The 17,801-nt window shown below is 38.3% G+C and overlaps 1 protein-coding gene across 5 annotated transcripts in view; it reads left to right on the forward strand.

Moving 5' to 3' along the window:
* Dnai4 (dynein axonemal intermediate chain 4) overlaps positions 1–17,801 on the forward strand; it is a 71,981-nt gene that overhangs the window by 28,422 nt on the left and 25,758 nt on the right. For 4 of the 5 annotated variants that reach the window (XM_027402310.2, XM_035439742.1, XM_035439740.1 and 1 more), the window contains 3 exons: positions 2,070–2,209; positions 3,884–4,012; positions 10,829–11,023. In XM_027402310.2, coding sequence (XP_027258111.1) covers positions 2,070–2,209; positions 3,884–4,012; positions 10,829–11,023 — 464 coding nt within the window. The remainder of the gene's footprint in view (positions 1–2,069; positions 2,210–3,883; positions 4,013–10,828; positions 11,024–17,801) is intronic. The other variant, XM_035439741.1, reaches the window with a different exon arrangement.

Raw genomic sequence — 17,801 nt, forward strand, 5'->3', positions numbered from 1 at the left:
ATGCACCCTTAAAATTACATACATGCTCTATTAGTTCAAATTAGGAACAAGCTTGCTTCAGATGTCAATCCCTTCTCCTTCTCCCTCCTCTCCCCCCCCAACATCCCACCTGCCCCTAGCCATCCCCCCTCCACTCCCCAGGCAGGGTAAGGCCCTCAAAAGGGGCTCCCCAAAGTCTACCACATCATCCTGGGCCAGGCCTAGGCCCTTCCCCATGTGTCCAGGTCAAGAGAGCATCCCTTCACAAGGGATGGGCTCTCAAAATCCCTTCTTTTTTTTTTTTTTAAGACCTTACATATTTAATACAGTGTGTTACCCCTGTACAAATGGAAAAAAATTAAGTTCAACATTTCTAGACCAATATGGCTGTTAATTTTTGTACAATGCCAACTCAACACAGTAAACTGGGATACTTTTTTCCAAAGTTGACAGCACAGCTAAAGTTTCCAAAAATTCAAATATATATATATATATATATATATATATATATATATATAGACCAATAATGGCAGTATGTTATGCATCAATAGCAGCAACAGCTTTTTCCAGGTTCTGCAGTCATTTGAACAAAATTGTAGAGACATCAAAATCTCAGAAAAACAGCACAGTCATGCTCTGTGATATTATGTGGGTATGTTTACATCACATGACAGTTTTCTATAGGAAAATCCCTTCTCTTTTGCACAGCCTGTGTAACTATGTGAACTTCTGAAGAAGAAAGGGCAGGGGTCAACAGTTCGAAAGTTCTGGTCAGCAGGATCTAGGCTTGGGGTTCTGTCACAGCTGTGTGACCATAGTTAATGTATGTTGCAAAATAGCTAGAAGAGAGGATTTTGGGCTCACCATGAAGAATAAATGTCTGAGGTGGAAGATATGTTCCTTCCTGTGATTTAATGAAATTGATCCATGCACATATCCAAAGCCCAAGGGCCTAAGTTAAGAGTCCCAAGTGCCTATGTAAGAAACCTGTGTGTGGTTGGTTTCAGAGGGGTGGAGACAGGATTGCAGGGATTTGCTGGTTGCTGGCCCAACTCCAGGGACAGTGAGACTTTATCTCAAGGGATTAAAAGAGTGATTGGACTCCTGACATTTTCCATGTATGTGCATATACCACACAGATATTTAAATAACTGTCACGTGTACAGCAATAGTAAATACATGAAAATGGTTCCCGTAGATTGAATTTGATATATACCAAACCAATAAAAGACAAGTCGTTATTAAAGGATAAACAATAGATCCTAAATCCAAACTCTGAGGATGTTAGAGCTATGATGTGATTGGATACAAAATACAAAATAGTTGTGAAATGTTTCAGCAATTAAGATGGTTAAAACATTTACATTAAGAAGCTCCGATTGAGCTGGGCATTGGTGGCGCACACCTTTAATCCCAGCACTTGGGAGGCAGAGGCAGGCAGATCTCTGTGAGTTCGAGGCCAGCCTGGTCTCCAGAGCAAGTGCCAGGATAGGCTCCAAAGCTACACAGAGAAACCCTGTCTTGAAAAACCAAGTGTGTGTGTGTGTGTTGTGTGTGTGTGTGTGTGTGTGTGTGTGTGTGTGTGTGTGTACCGGGTGGTGCATACTTTTAATACTAGTACTGGGGAGGCATAGGCAGGAGGGTCTCTGTGAGATCAAGGCCAGTCTGGTCTATAGAGCAAGTTCCAGGACAGCCAGGGCTACACTGGGAAACCCTGTCTCAGAAACAAACAAACAAAAAAATCAAACATACGCATAACTAGCTAGTTTTGAAAATAGCATGCACACAATGCTGCAAAAGTAACACTTGGGAAGAATTTGTAGCTTTAGATGTCCATATTAAAGCTCATGAATTCTCTGAACAGAGTGCTGGAATATTGATAAACACTGAAAGTAGTATGGACATTGGGAAGCACAGCATGAAACAGTCTTTTGTGATAATATAATGAAATATTTCCTAAGGAGTTTTTAATGCTCACTTCACATTTTGTTACATTCTGTGTTAATGAAAGCACTTGACAACATGTGATGTCGAATGATGATGATATATATTCATAACAATTTTTATTAGTTAGTTATTTTTTTTTACAGAGAGAAAAATAAGAACTATGAAATCCTATGTAGAAATAGATTAGGCAACGACTTATATGTGGAAAGGATGATGCAAACATTTAATGGAGCACCAAAGAATAAAGAGGTTCAGTGTGAAAAAATCATAATGGAAGAAAAAGGTAATTCACTTTATTCTGTTTGGCAAACTGTTGTTATATTTTAATATATGTTCCTGGACACTGTCCGTCAACACATGTTAAACTATATAAATAAAAATGGAAATTGATTTGCCCAGGTCTCAGTACTAGTTACTGTAATTTATAATGTTCAGAATTTGACAAGGTAACAGGAAATAATGATATACAGTATTTGAGTAATATAATTGTTCAAACTGATTCTTATAACCCTATGTCAGAACTCTGCACTCTTCAGTTATTTATATAAACTATGTATTTGTATATTCCATACAGTCTTTACATTTTTCCTATAGTAACTGGCTTAATGATAACCATAACACTATAAAGTGGGTCCAATTATTAGTCTCCATTTCATAGATTAGGAAACAGCCGTAGAGGAGTAACCCAGGATATCCTGTTTTTGTCTTAGAACCTGTGCTCTTAAAGGCTATGCTTATGACCTCTCCATGTTTACAGAGTAACATTTCTGAGGATACTGCATAAGCAAAAGCCCAAGGTGTGTGGGCGGAGGAAAAGGTAGGAGAAAGAATGTATAATCTGATTGCAGTTATTACTGAACATAGCTAGGAGCTAGTTTCTTTCTAAAGATTGAAAATACAAACCTCTAATAAAAGTAAGTAGTGTTTAGTTTAGTTTTTTTTTTTTTTTTTTTTTTTTTTTTGTAAAAGAGCATTCATCTGTCTTGTTGGCAGGAATATTTATTGCTCACCCCTGTTACTCCCTTTTATGTGAAAGAGAAGAATAAATGCTCCAATCTCCTTTTAGGTTTTCCCCCATTCCTACCTCAAAGCAGAGGTGCGGCTTGCCTAGATGGTACATTTGGGAGTACAAATGTGGTGTACCAGGATATCCTGCTGTGTTTCCTTCCCTGGTAGCAGAAAGTATAAATTCTTACTAGTTTGAAACCCTGGTTTTGATCCACAGCACCACATAAGTGAAGTGTAATTCATTCCTGTAATGCCTCAGTTCTCCTGAGGGGAAAGCAGCAGGATCAAGAGTTCAAGGTCATCCTCAGTGTGTAGCAAGTTCAAGGCCAACCTGAGATAGCTGAGGGTACGGAGCTTTTGAAATTATTATTTGAAGATAAATTACTTTTTCAGTTTGTATTTGGACACCATGGCTATATTTGATGATTTGCATAAATGTAATTAAGGTTTTTGACAATGTCATTGTCCCAAAAGGTACAATTTTTCTACCTAAATAGTTGTGTAGAGAACTTTACTGAGTAAAAAGGAATGGGATGCTTCCCACAAGCAGATCTGTAAGATATAAGATGCTGTGTGCTAGCCACTAGTTAAAACACTGTCTCGGTGTTATCAAAGTCTGTAACCCATGACAGCCTTGCAGTGATAAGCTGATGAGGTGATTCTTCTCCAGCCTGGGTAGGAAGGATGGAGAAACAGAGGTCAGATGAGACTGAGGGTAACCTGGGCTATCCTGAAAACATGAAGGCATATCTAGATACTAATAATGAGACGGCTCAGGATCTCTGGAGGTATCCTCATGAACTATTTCTTTGTTATTTTCCTGCCAATGCTGTTAAAATTAACGTGTTGTTAATAGAAAATAATTTTAGATTTTTCTATGACCAGTTATGTGCAAAGCTATAATATTAGAATGCATTTTGAAATCCTTTTGCCTTTTCTGTCTGTTTAGGCATAATGGCCACTGCCTGGGATTTGTTTGATTCTTTCAACACTCCCGAAGCTCTGCTATCAGCAAAGCAATCTTTAGTTGGAAGTAAAGGAAATTTACTTGCTAAAGACCGGGACTTAAAACTACAAGGAAAGTACCATGGGCAAAGTGAGGCTGCATTCATCCATTCCAGGGTTTGCATGATGTCTGTACATACTGCTTTACATTCTTCTGCAGCAGTTATAGTATTCCTATCCACAGAACACGTGAAGTACAACTTTTCTCGGGGATTCTGCTTGTATTTTCACTGTTTCCTGGATTCCAAGCATGAAATTAAGTTTTTTTTTTTCTCCTTGGATATTTGTCAGGAATTTGTTGTAGCTATGTGCACCATGCTGGCCTCCAGTTCACAGAGATCCTCTTACCTGACTCTGAGTTCTGGGATTAAACACATTTACCACCATGCCGGGGCTTGTTTTTTGAGTTTTTCTCTAGTGCATTTTTGCTTTCTCTCTCTCTCTGAACTCTTTTTTCACATATATGTATGTGTGCATGTTTGTGTGTGTGTGTGTGTGTGTGTGTGTGTGTGTGTGTGTGTGTGTGTGTGTGTGTGTGTGTGTTCCCCAGTCCAGTGTGCATGGAGGTCAGAGTGTGGGTCCTCACCTTCCACCCTGTTTGAGATAGTCTTGTTATTGTTTGCTAATGGGTATTCCACACTACCTGCCTTTAAATTTGAGTATTTAGAACATTACATCTTCCATTATTTGTTTTCTGGTTTTGTTTTATTTTTATTTACTTATTTATTGTTTTTTTACTATCTTCTTAGTACTACTTAGTTACTACTTTTTTAGTTACTGTTTAATTTACGTGTGTGTGTGTGTGTGTGTGTGTGTGTGTGTGTGTGTGTGTGTGTGTTCCTCAGTTTTTCTTTGTATATCTGTGCAATTAGTTACTTGTCTGCATATTGCATTACATACATATAACTTACCAGAGTCCACTTATGTCAGCATGTTACCAGTTCGATTTCTATGTTTGGTGGTTGGTTTTGGCTTTTTGAGGCAAGATAGTTTGTAGTGTGAGTTTTCTGGCCTAGCATCTCCTGTGGCCCTTGAGCCCCAAATAAACACACAGATGCTATATTAATTATGAAATTGTTGGCCAGTGACTAGGGTTTCTTATTGGCTAGCTCTGTCTTAATTATTATCCCATTACTATTAATCCATGTATTTCCATGTGGTCTTGGTTTAACGGGGAATCCAGACCTGCAACTCCTTTGCCTGCTACATGATGACTGCTCAGAGACTCCCCAGAGAAGAGAGAAATTTCCTGCTTGTACCTGCTTATATCTTGATTCTTTCCAGCTACATCACTTCCCAGGATCACATGACAACTTCTCTTTGACTATACTTCCCAGAATCCTCATTGTCTCCTAGTCCTACCTATCATCCTGCCTTGCCAAACTGTTTATTCATTAACCAATAAGACAAACATATACACAGAAGAACATTCCCCATTAGATTTTATTATGTACCCTGGCCTGCCTGAGCCCTGTGAGACACTAGGCTGGCCTGGAACTACTATTATTACTTTGCCTTTGCTGCTTCCTGGGATTATAGGCATGGCACTCCCTCTTTTGTTTATAATGTTGGCTTTGTATATTTCTTCTAGATATTAAGGAAGACATTTATATTTAGAACTGCATTAGGCAATATAATTACTTCTTCAATCATAAATATCTCAGAAAAACTAAAGTGAATTTGTCATACATACTTTAATTTTGTGTGTATATGTGCAATGTATATGTTCAGTTGTGCATGTACATCCTCCTGTATACACGTAGAGGTCAAAGGACAACTGAAGTTGTCATTCTTCAGGTGCTGGCCACTTTATTTTTTGAGACAGAGTTTCCTTCTGGTCTTGGACTCAACAATTTGGCTGGACTGTCTTGCCAGTAAGCTTCAGGAACCTGTCTCTCCTGAGTTAGGAGTGAGAACCACTACAGCCAGTGGCTGCTGCTGCTGCTTCCTTAGGCAAGGAGTCACTATGTACCCCTATATTAATTATGAAATTGTTGGCCAGTGACTAGGGTTTCTTATTGGCTAGCTCTGTCTTAATTATTATCCCATTACTATTAATCCATGTATTTCCATGTGGTCTTGGTTTAACGGGGAATCCAGACCTGCAACTCCTGGTCTGGATTGGAACTCACTATATAGACCAGGCTGGTCTCAGAGACCCACTTGCCTCTGTGTCCTGAGTACAGGGATTCAAGGCATGCACCACCAGGCCCAGCCTAACCCCAGCTTTTTTACATTGAGATCAAGCCTTCCTGCTTGCATGGCAGGCACTTTACCAACTGAGCCTTCATCTTCTAATTTTTACCAAATGTTTTTACTACAGAATTGCGGTGAATAGTTCTTTTCATGCAGCATTCAGAGAAGATAAGCAAATTCTTCTGGAATCTCTTGTTTCTAATGAAAAGTGTATTGATACTCAAATGATTTTCTTCCTGTGAATATCTTTCCCTTCTTACTGCTCCCAATATTTCTTTTTTGTCTTCCTGGGTATGTGATTTTTGCCTTCTGTTTTCAGTAGTATATTTATGGCAAGTCTTTGGTGGATATCTTTACGAACGTAAAGGCTCATTCAGTTCCTTCATTCTGTGTTTGTTCTTTGCTCAGTTCTATGTATTTTCAGCTGTTGGCTTCAGGAGACAATTTGTCCCCTTCTGAGATGATAATCATCTGAATATTGTAACCTCACAGGGCCCCAAGGCTCTATTCATTATGTTTTTTTTTTTTCAGAGTAGTTTTATTTTATGTTTATTCCCTTGGTTTAACAATTATTTTTATTTTAAACAATGTGTATGTACGTATGTGTATTTTAAACAATGTGGTCTGTGCACGTGATTACAGTGTTGGAGGAGGCCAGGAGAGGACATCAGATCCCCTCAAGTTGGAGTCACAGGCAGTTAGGAGTTGCCAGATATGGGAGCTAGGAATTGTATTCAGTCTTTTATAAAAGCAGTATGCACTCTTAACCACTGAGCCATCTCTCCACTTACTTTTAAGATTAGTTTTTTTGCTTTATTAAATGAGCTGGATGTGGTGGCATGCTCCTTTAATCCCAGCACTCAGGGCCTAAGGCAGTCAGATCTCTGTGAGTTCAAGCCCAGACTGGTCTACATAATGAGTTTGAGGACAGCTAGGATTACATAGAGAGACCCTGTCTCAAAAAAAAACAAAAAACAAAAAACAAAAACAAAAACAAAAAACCTCCCATTCACCAAAATAAGTTGCTCATTGTTCTTGCTTTGAGTTCATTGTTACATTTTTCTTTTTCCTTTCTATTCTGTTATTTAACGAATTACTTGAAATTTTCAATTCTGAGAATGTTTTTCAATTCTGTAACTCCTTTTTTTTTTCACTTAAATGTTCTATTCCTTTGATGATACTTTTTGTTTGTTCCAAGGATGTTTACAAATAGTATTTTTATGATGATCTATGTAAATTCTTTGTTAGATAATTCTATTGTCTCTCTCATCTTGGTGTTTGTGTTTATTAATTATCATCTTTTCAACTGAAGTTGAGATTTTCTTGGCTCTTGGTACAGGGAGTGACTTTCAGTTGAAATCTAGATGTAAAGCTTCCATTTTACAGGGAGCCAGGGAGTGGGGGATCTGTGTTTCATGACTTGGTGGTAGAAGCCCAGTTTTTAGATAGGGACTAACTGGGTAGCCCATGTGTCTTAGACTCACTTGTCTTCCTCATCCTCCTGAGAGCTGGGATGATCCTTGTGCACCAGACTCAGTAGAAGACCAGGTGTTTTAGCCTGTTTACCTGACTTCCTGTGGCACTAAGGGATGTGACTGCTGAACTGGGCTAAGCACTCCAGCTTCCTTCACACTTCTGTGACTAGCACAGATAGGATTGCCTCATTACCTACTCAACCACATACAGCGTCATTGACAGCAGAGAATAGACAGTGTTTTTATTATTGCTAGATAGCCATGAAAATTCTGACTCCGAACTTTTGTCAACTTCAGTGAGAAGAGAAAACCAGTTAGTGCCTGGTGTCTGAGAAATCCCGGGCTCCCCAGCTGTTCATGTCTGGCATTCTCATGTGTGGTAGAGGTGAATGTTCCGGGCTTCTACTATAGCTTCTCTGATACCACACATGATGCCAAGGCCCTGTGGTGAGGATGGAAGCAAGTCTGTCACTTGGCCTTTGTGCTTCCTGCAGTTCTGCAGTACCGCTGCTACAGTTGATGGGCTGCCTCTGAACAGGGAGAACAGACTTCCTATGGGCATTTCTCTTTGTGTTCAGTGTGTTTACCAAGTTGCTGTCTTTGTTTGCGGTGTGTTTGAATGTATGGATCACCCCTGTGGCTGTGCCTTTCCTTGGGTTTCAAGGACTCTAAATAATCTTAATTCTCTTCTCCTTTCAAGGGCTCTTTTGGTTTGTTTTCTGTATTCTTTTCTCTCCCTGTTTTTTTTTTTTTTTTTTTAAGTTGGATGTAACATAAGGTATAAAGAAAAGTATACACCAACGTCACATAAGTTTTCACACTAGCAGTTTACTAGGTGGTGTGGTAAGGATCACAGTGGTGTCTATATTTGAGTTCTGTAAAAGAACAGAACTGATGATGTACTAGTTACTTTTCTGTTGCTATGATAAAACACCATGACCAACGTAAATATATAAAAGAAAGCATTTAATTGAACTTATGGTTTCAGGGGGTTAGAGTTCATGATGGCAGAGCAAAGTCATTGTGGTAGGAACAGCTGAGAGTTCACATCTTGATCCACAAGCATGAGGCAGAGAGAGCACGCTGATATCACCATTCTTTTGAAACCTCAAAGCCCACCCCCACTGACACACCTCCTTCGATAAGGTCATAATTCATAATCCTTCCCAAACAGTTCCACCAATTGGAGACCAGGTATTCAAACATATGAACTTATGGTGACTGTTTCACTCAAATCATCATACTGTAGATATAAAAACAGTATAGGGTCTATTAGATTGGATTACAGAGTGTGGTTCATCATTAGCTGTTTCATACTGGAAAAGCTGAGACTGCATTAATCATTCAGTCTATGAGGCTGGATGTCCCAACAGTCCTAATTTGGGGCTGGACACCTGGAGGATTCCTGCTGATCCTTAGTTTACTTTGGAGTCACAAAGAAGTCAGTGGTAATGTCATGAAGGAATGTCACAGCAACAGAGTAGATGAGAGCAAGCAGGCAAAAATAAATAAATAAATAAATAAATAAATAAATAAATAAATAAATAAAGCAAAGTTTCCTTTTTTTGTCCTTTTACCTGGGCTGCCACCAGAAGGTGCCACTCACATTTAGGATGGGTCTTCCTGCTTCAGGTAATCTGACTGAGAAACTCACAGTTTATGTTTTAGTTGACTCCAGATTTAGTCAATTTAACAACCAAGATTAGCCACCACAGTGCCCCAAGTTGATACACTTTCCCCCAAATCTGTGAATATACTACCTTGCAATGGAGGAAAGAGGTTTTTGTTTTGTTTTGTTTTGTTTTTCAGACACAATTACAGATTTATCTTCAAATTGGAAGATTGTCTTTCATAATCTGGTTGCCCATCTAATCACATAGTAATAAAAGGGTCAGAACCTTTGTCAACTGTCAATTGAGAGCAGGTGTAATGACAGAAGTTCTGAGAGGCACAATGTTGCTGTCCTTGAAGATTGACCACATCTTTAGAATAACTCTTCAAAAGGTAGAGAAGCCAGGAAAACAATTTCTCTAGTGCCTCTAAAAAAGAATGTGGTCTCATCAACTTGTTTTTAGTTCAATGACACAACATCCTGTAACAAAAAGAACTTTAAGATAATCAAATTGCATTATTCAAGCCATGTGGGTTTTTTTATAGCAGCCACAAAACTAATAGAGAATTAGTACAGTATTCATACACACACAAAAAGACTCAAGTCAGACCTTTGTCTGAAGATAGATAATCATTTTGTTTCAATGTCAACAGTAAAGTACAGAGAATTACAGCTGTAATTTGAATGTGTCACCCAAAGTTCATCTGCTGGAAATTTAACCCAGAAATTTATCTACAAGTGAGCCGATAATTGGAGTTAGATGGCATCGTGGGAATCAGGCCCCCACTTCAGATTACTGCCTTTATAAGAAAACTCATCTGAGCTCTCATGATTCCCATTTCTGGCCACGTGATGCAGTGGATGGCCAGAAGGCCCTCACCAACTGTAGCTTCTTGGCTTTGATCTTTCAAGCCATTGGGACTGTAAGAAACACATTTCTTGTCTTCATAAATTGCCTAACATGTAGTGAATCTTTTTTGGTACCTATTCATAAATGTTTGAGGATATGAGTGTGTGTGTTCATGAGTATAGGTGCATGCATGTGTGTAGAAGGTAGAGGATGACCTCTGGTATCATTCCTCCTCAGACACTGTCCACCTTGTTTTTTCAGACAATCCCTCACGAGGCCCTGGGGCTCAATCACTAGACAGACTGTCTTGCCAGTTAGTCCCAGGAATCCACCTGTGTCTATCTCTCTGGTGCTGGGATTCCAGCTGCCCCACCCAGCTTTTGATGTGGGTCCTGGAGATTGAACTCAGATCTGCATGCTTGCACAGCAAGAACTTTATCACCTGAGCCATCTCTCCAGTTCCTTAAGCTGTGGTATTTTGATAAATTACCAGAAAATGGACTAACATGTATTTGTATTATCTCAAGATTAATACTGCTTATCCTCTGAAAAACAATGATGTTTTTTGGATGGGTAGGAGTTCCACAATGAGTTATACATTTGCACTTTCTTTGTGCATGAAAGATTCAATAAATGACTGTTGAAGGTGCTAGAAATGGGAAGAAGACAGAAATTATAAAATATAATTTAAAAATCTTTAAAATGCATAAACTACTACTTGGCTCTTTTGTAAGTGAGTTGTGTTTATATTTACAGATAGTGAAACTAGTTCCTTAATGGACATAGAAAATGTAATTCTGGCTAAAGTTCATGAAGATGATGAAGGTAATTCAGAGGCAATACTAAAATCTGAGAAGCTTCAGCAAGACTTATTTTTCATGGAAAGAGTTTTAATGGAAAATGTATTTCAGTCAAAGCTTGCAGCCTACCGTCAACTCCCTGTTTTAAAAGGTATTTTTAAAAAAGTAACCATGGTTAGACATGGTAAAAAATTAGTTGTACTTTTAGATATTTTTAAATGTAACTTCCACACTAGTTTTCACTTATTAAAGAATATATTTATGCAATTTTAACCACTTACCAACTACTTACTAAACATATGAGTGGCACTAGAGTCCAGACTAGGGAATCCACAGAAGGGTTGACCCTCAAATTTAAAACTTCAAAAGCATCTTTGTCCTTATTTTCTCCTTTTTCCTGCATCAAATTAGGCACTTTTAAATAGTGTTTTTCGGGTTTAGTCTCCCTTTGCACTGCCATTAACTCTCGGGTTCTGACTGTTTAGCATTACTCCCTGATATTAATGGCAGGGACATTCATCTCCTTCTCAGCGCTGCGGACACCCTATCATATGCTCACAGAATATTTTATTTTAGCTCTTTACAAATTTATTTTCAGTTTCTGCTTTCTGGAGCTGGAACCCAGGTCCTTGTATAAAAGCTCTGCTGCTGAGCTATACTTCCTGTCCTAAGAGGTTTCTGCTTTTTTTTTTTTTTTTTTTGAGATTATTTTGGCCTTTTAACACATGAGTGAAGTGAAATTTATAGTTATATAGTGTGTCATTTTATTCCAGTTTAATTCTTTCTACTCTCTTACCCTATCTTGCAGATTTATCCTAAACACCCTATGGTCATTGAATGCTCTAACTGTTCAGAGCCTTCCCATTGCTTAGGGTCAGCTACATGTCTCGAGTGTATTATTCCAGACAACTCTACTCTGGCCAGAGACTGCTGTTGTATTATGTGGAAGTTCTTTGGAATTCAGAGACCATTGAAATCTGTCACTCTGTCCATTCCTTTCCCTGTGCTGTCTTTTCCTGTTGTCATCCCACTTTTCACAAACTCTTCTTGATCCACTTGATCCAAAAGTTAATTGCCTGGGTGATTAAATGAACAATTAGATTACAAAATAGAATGTCTAGCAAATGGTTGTAAACTTTTTACCTGGAGAAAGCTAGAATAATGTTTTAAAACTATGGTCTTCTTTCATGTAAGGTTGCTATTTTAAAATTTGTATCATGTATACTGTTCCATTCTATATCTAAAGAGTTGTATAGTTTCAATTTAAATTGCTGTAAATATTGACATTTACAAAGCTAAACTGTTAGTATAATACTTGTTTACTAATTAAAATAACAGAACAAATACTTTAATGGGTACGATTTATAGAAACGGCATGTTTATATTTAAACTGTCTTTTTAATGTATTTAGAAAGTTAAGAAAGTTACATAACAAATACCCTGATCAACATAAGGAATATACCCATGAACCATAAAGATTATCGTGTGCTGGTTGCATTACCCACACCCTCGGCAGCAGTTGACTTTATCTGTAACCACAAGTTAACTTTCTCAGTTGTGGAACATCATTTAACTGCATTCCTGTGATAAATATTGTTTTTTGAGACAGTGAGATGACTCAGCAGGTAAAGGCACTTGACACGGAACCTGAGTTGGATTCCTCAGAACACACAGGGTAAACTGACTCTTTTGCATCATCTGACTCCCATACACATGCACACACACACACGTGCACACACACAAATATGTGTAATAATAAAAAATTAAGATAAACTTGAGTTTAGATTCTTTCACTACCATTCCTGATGTTGAGATCCAGCTAGATTGGTGTATATATAAATGGTTAATTTTTCAGTGAAGTGCTCCAGCACATGAAAATCTATAATTTGTTTACCCAGCAGTTGGTGGCTCTACATTGTGTTCCATTTGAGGTTTCTGATTGAATCTTTTGGCAAATGTATTTCAGTTTCTTTTGTGAAAATGCCTAGCACTGGATCTTTAGATAGATGTGTTTTTAGCTTCATTTTAGGAACTGTGAAATAGTTTCCCAAGGAGTTAATCCTGTCTTTCATTTCCAAAACCAGTGTGTAAGAGTCCCAGTTTCTCCAAATGCTAATTATCGATACTGGCAATACCTTTAAAATGTTATTAACAGGATGCATTACATTTTATACATGTCTGTAATGTATGTTATCATATTTAACTCCGTTTCCCTCTCATGTCCCACACCCCTTGATCACTTTCCTCTTTCCAAATAGCAGTTGCCTGTTACAAAGAGGGAGGAGTCATGAGGTCCCACTCCTTCATGAGGATCTATAGGCAATTAATAGTTTCTAGGGAGGTAGAGATGTTCTCTTCATTAATATAGTCACTGGAAAAATGAACATACTGCTGTAAACAATACATTGCCCATATAAGTAACTTTAATTAATCCCACACGCACTCACAAATTGGAGAGGGGAAGGTGACAATCTTTTTAATATTGTCCTAATGGTTTGTAATGCTGAATGCTTGTGGTTAATTTTGGTATTTGTGTACTTTTCATGTAGTGTTCGACTAGGTCTTTTGCATATACTAAAATTTAGTTCTCTTATTTGTGTGTGTGTGTGTGTGTGTGTGTGTGTGTGTGTGTATGATGTGACATGGCAGGGGGCTGTGCCAAGGCACACATGAAGGTCAGAGGACAGCTTTGTGGGGTCAGCTCTCTCTTTGGTCTTGGGAATCACACTTAGGTTTTCTGGCTTGGTGGTAATTGCCTTTACCCTCTGAGCCATCTTGCTGCCCCTGATGGTGTTATGTGTTAAACACTTGTTAGGCACAAAAGAACAGTTCTAAAGAGGAATGTTATGTTGGAATTAAATAGAAGGAAGATAGCATGCAGTTGTAACCACTGAATATTAAAAGTATCCAAAGAATAAAGGAAATACATGGGAAAGAAAGAGGTGAAGCAAGGCCTTTTAATAACCACAGAACCCAGAATGTTCCCTATATCTTTGAAGAAGCAGAATGAAGTTGAAGAATTGAGAATTTACAGCTTAATATTAAGGTACAGTAGTCAAGATAGTGCAGTGTTGGTGAGATGATAAACAAGTAGGTGAATTAACAATCTAGAGATCTCAGGAGCAGACCTATCTAGTCAAGATCTTGGGCAAAAGATAATACAACAGAAAAAAAGGCAGTCTTTTCAACAAGTGAAGTTACAATATCTACATACAAAAAGGAAATCTAACCATAGACCGTAGATTCCACAAGAAAATAACTGAAATATATTATAGACACCAATATAAAATCAAAATTCTTAGAAAATAACATAGATGGAACAATAACCTTGGGTGTTAAATGTTGTTTAAAGTAAAACTACCCAAACACAATGCATCAAAAAATAATTGATGAGCTAGACTTCCTTAACAAAGACACTACAGAGAGAATAAAAAGACAAATCCCTCGAGAAAATATTCACAGAAGACATATATGATAAGCAATTGCTGGCTAAATATGTCGTAAGACATACGATCCAGAAAACAACTTGCTGGGCATCATGCCACATGAATGTAATCATAGGATTCAGGAGGTGTAGGCAAGAGGACCAGGAGTTCAAGACTAGGCCATGCTATGTGAGAGCCATTCTAAAACACAGAAACAAACCACCAATACTCCATCCTTAACAACTTAAAAATGAGAAGAAGGTTGATGTGGTACACATCTGTCCCAGCACCCTACTGGCTGAGACAGGAATATCAAGAATTCAATATCTGGGGCTGCAGAGATGGCTCTGCAGGTAAAAGCAGGTCATGCCTTTTCAAAGTACCCAGGTTTGATTGGATTCCAGCACCCACATGGTAGCTCAGAACTGTTTGTAACTCCAATCCAACCAAATCTGATGCCTTTTTCTGGCTTCCACCAGCACCAAGCACACATGAGGTGCCAACACATAGATGCAGGCAAAACACCCATAAACATAATAATAGAATAAATAAAAACAAACTAAACAAACAAAAAGGATTTAAAGCCTGCCTGGTCTACATAGCAATGTCCTGCTTCAAAATCAGTAGAAAGTATAAAAAGAGATCTCACCAAGGACGATATCCAGATGGGAAACTATATCATTGGGGAATTACAAATGAAAACAACCATGAGGTAGGTAAACTTACCTGTTAGAATGTCCAGAACCCAAACACATGGTAATACCACATGCCAGTAAAGATATGGGACAAGAGCTCATTTGTGACTGGTGGGAATATACACTAGTATGTCTAGTCTGGAAGGCATCTTGGCAATTATAAAACTAAGCACAGTCTTACTGTACAGTCTATCAGTTGCATCTTGGTAGGTACTCAGATGAGCAGAAAATGTATACCCACACTCGTCAAAAAAAACAAAAACAAAAACAAAAACCTCTACGCAGTCTTTATGGGAACCTTTTTCATAATTCCTCAAATTGGAAAGCAAGCAGAAATTTCCATTACTAGGTAAATGGATAGACTGAGGTACACACATTACTTGGTGCTGAGTCACAGAGTTCTGGGCAGACATGGAGGAAGCCTACATGCATGATACTTTGTAAACAAGTCCAGTCTGAAAATGGAACAAGCTATGATTCCAACTATAAGACAAATATGAAGAGAATGGGAAGAACAGTTACTGCCTTGCTGGGAGTTAGGTTACATGGAGGGATAAAAAGTCTGTGAGCACAGGTGTTCAGGCCAGTGAGATTATTGAGAACAATACGGTAGTGTGGGTAATACCTGTCAGTCACATTTCTCAACACCCATACACTGTACCACACCGGAGTGGATTCTCATGTCAGTTTTGGATGATAATGACAGCAAACCAAAGACAGCAGCACTTCCCCAAGGGATATAGATTAGCATTACTGCCAAGGACTTTAAATAAGCAAGCAGACTGGTTCCCAGGGCATTTCTCATTCAGCTCATCTATTTGGCTTATGTAGAAAGAAGATGGATCTTGGAGAAAAACAGTGAATTAGTATAAACAGAATTATTATAAAAATAGTATGATTATAAATTATTGTAAAGGCAATGATTTAAATTTTAATGTTGTTCTCATTATTGCTTCATAACAGGATTAGTTATTTTCTTCTTGCAATAACACAATACCTGGCAAAAGCAACTTAAGAAACTTGTTTGTTTGTTTGTTTGTTTAGTTTGTTAGTTATTATTGGCTCAGGGTTTAAGAAGATATTGTCCATCATGGCAGGGAAGACATAGCAGAATTCATGGCAGCAGTTGTACACAGCTGGTTCTCCATACATAGAAAGTAGAGGTGAATAGTGCTCTTCTTGTTTTTGTTTTGTTCTTTCGGAACCCTAGCCCATGGGATGGTGTGTCCCACTTTTAAGATGAGCTTGAGTTAACCATCCCTGGAAATGCCCACAAAGACGGGCCAACAGCTGTCTCCTAATTCTAATTTCCAGGCAAGGTATTGATGAAGGTTAACCATTGTAATGGCCATTCTTGTTTGTCAACTTGACCACATCTGAAATTAACTAAAACCAGGCAGCTGGATAAACTCCTGAGGGTTTTTTTTTTCTTAATTAAATCATTTGAAAGTGGGAAGACCAGTTTTAATTGAGATCTTCTGAGGGTGGAAGATGCACCTTTAATCTGGACCACGCCTTCTGGTCCAGATTATAAAGGACATGGTAGAAGGAAGCTTGCTCTCTCTTTGCCTAATTGCTCTCACTCTAAGTGTCAAGTCCATTCCTTCACTGGCATTACAGCCAACTTCTTTGGGATTCTGATGATTACTGAAAGCCAGTTGAGACATATAGCCTTGTGGACAAAACAACTGTATTCTTGGGACTTTCTGTTGGTAGACAGCCATTGTTGCACTGGCTGGACCACAGCCTGTATGTCACACTAATAAGAACCCTGACTAATACAGCCATTCTCACAACATGAGCAATTAAACACATGTAGCTATCAAAAAGGCAAATACTTTTGTGCCCCTCCCCATATCCATTGGGCTTAAGAAACAAGCAAACCATCCACATCTATTTTCAGTGGTTCTACAACCCTACAATCACAATTTAGGGCCCTTCAACAAAACCATCTATTTTTGGATGTTGATTGGACCATGTAAGCAAGATGTAAACAATTTATGAAAAAACCCAGAAGACTCTCTCTCTGTTTCTCTCTCTCCACCCACTCCCTTGGCCTGGGGGGCTTTTCCTACAGCCCCTCTCCTCTGGCTGCCACTCTCAGCTCAGGGATCAAATGTGCTACTCCTCACAGTTCACTGACACTGTCAGCAGATTTGGTAAGACAACTGGGAATTCTTAAAGGAAGGATTTAGTTAAGAGAGAGAGTTTTTCCCACATTAAAAATGAGAAACACAATTACAGTGGAGAGAGTTGGGTCTCTGTATGATCATGCAATGAATGATTTAAAAATGCAACAATTAAATGAAGGGATACTCAACTGGGATTAACATACTGTTAATTATCATTTTGAAAATCTTTGTTGTTGGTTTGATAATTCTAGGTTTATCTCTAAAAAAGTCGGTTGATATGAGTGCTAAGATAAAGGCCTTAGAAAAAATTACTAAAGCGGATCATAGAGATATTGAAATCCAGACAGAAGAATTTAATGAAGAACCAAGCTCAGCATTGCATTATAAAGTTAAGGAGGAACAGTCTGTCTTAAGAAAACCAACCTTAATATATCCACAAACCTTACCGGAAGTGTCAAACGATAGAGGTTCTGTAAGAGCTAATGGGATGCCTGTGACAATGTTAGATTTAAGGAAATTCAAGGAATTGGTAGTCTCCTATGGCATTCATTCACCATTTGTGAAGCAGATATTAGACATGTGGTCAGTTTGTAATAGAGTTATCCCTACAGACTCGATAAACTTGATTAAAAGTACAAATTCAGGATGTTGTTATTGAAGATCTGGTAGGCACAGGT

Source organism: Cricetulus griseus, chromosome 2 (assembly GCF_003668045.3).
Source record: "Cricetulus griseus strain 17A/GY chromosome 2, alternate assembly CriGri-PICRH-1.0, whole genome shotgun sequence".
Lineage (NCBI taxonomy): Eukaryota > Metazoa > Chordata > Mammalia > Rodentia > Cricetidae > Cricetulus > Cricetulus griseus.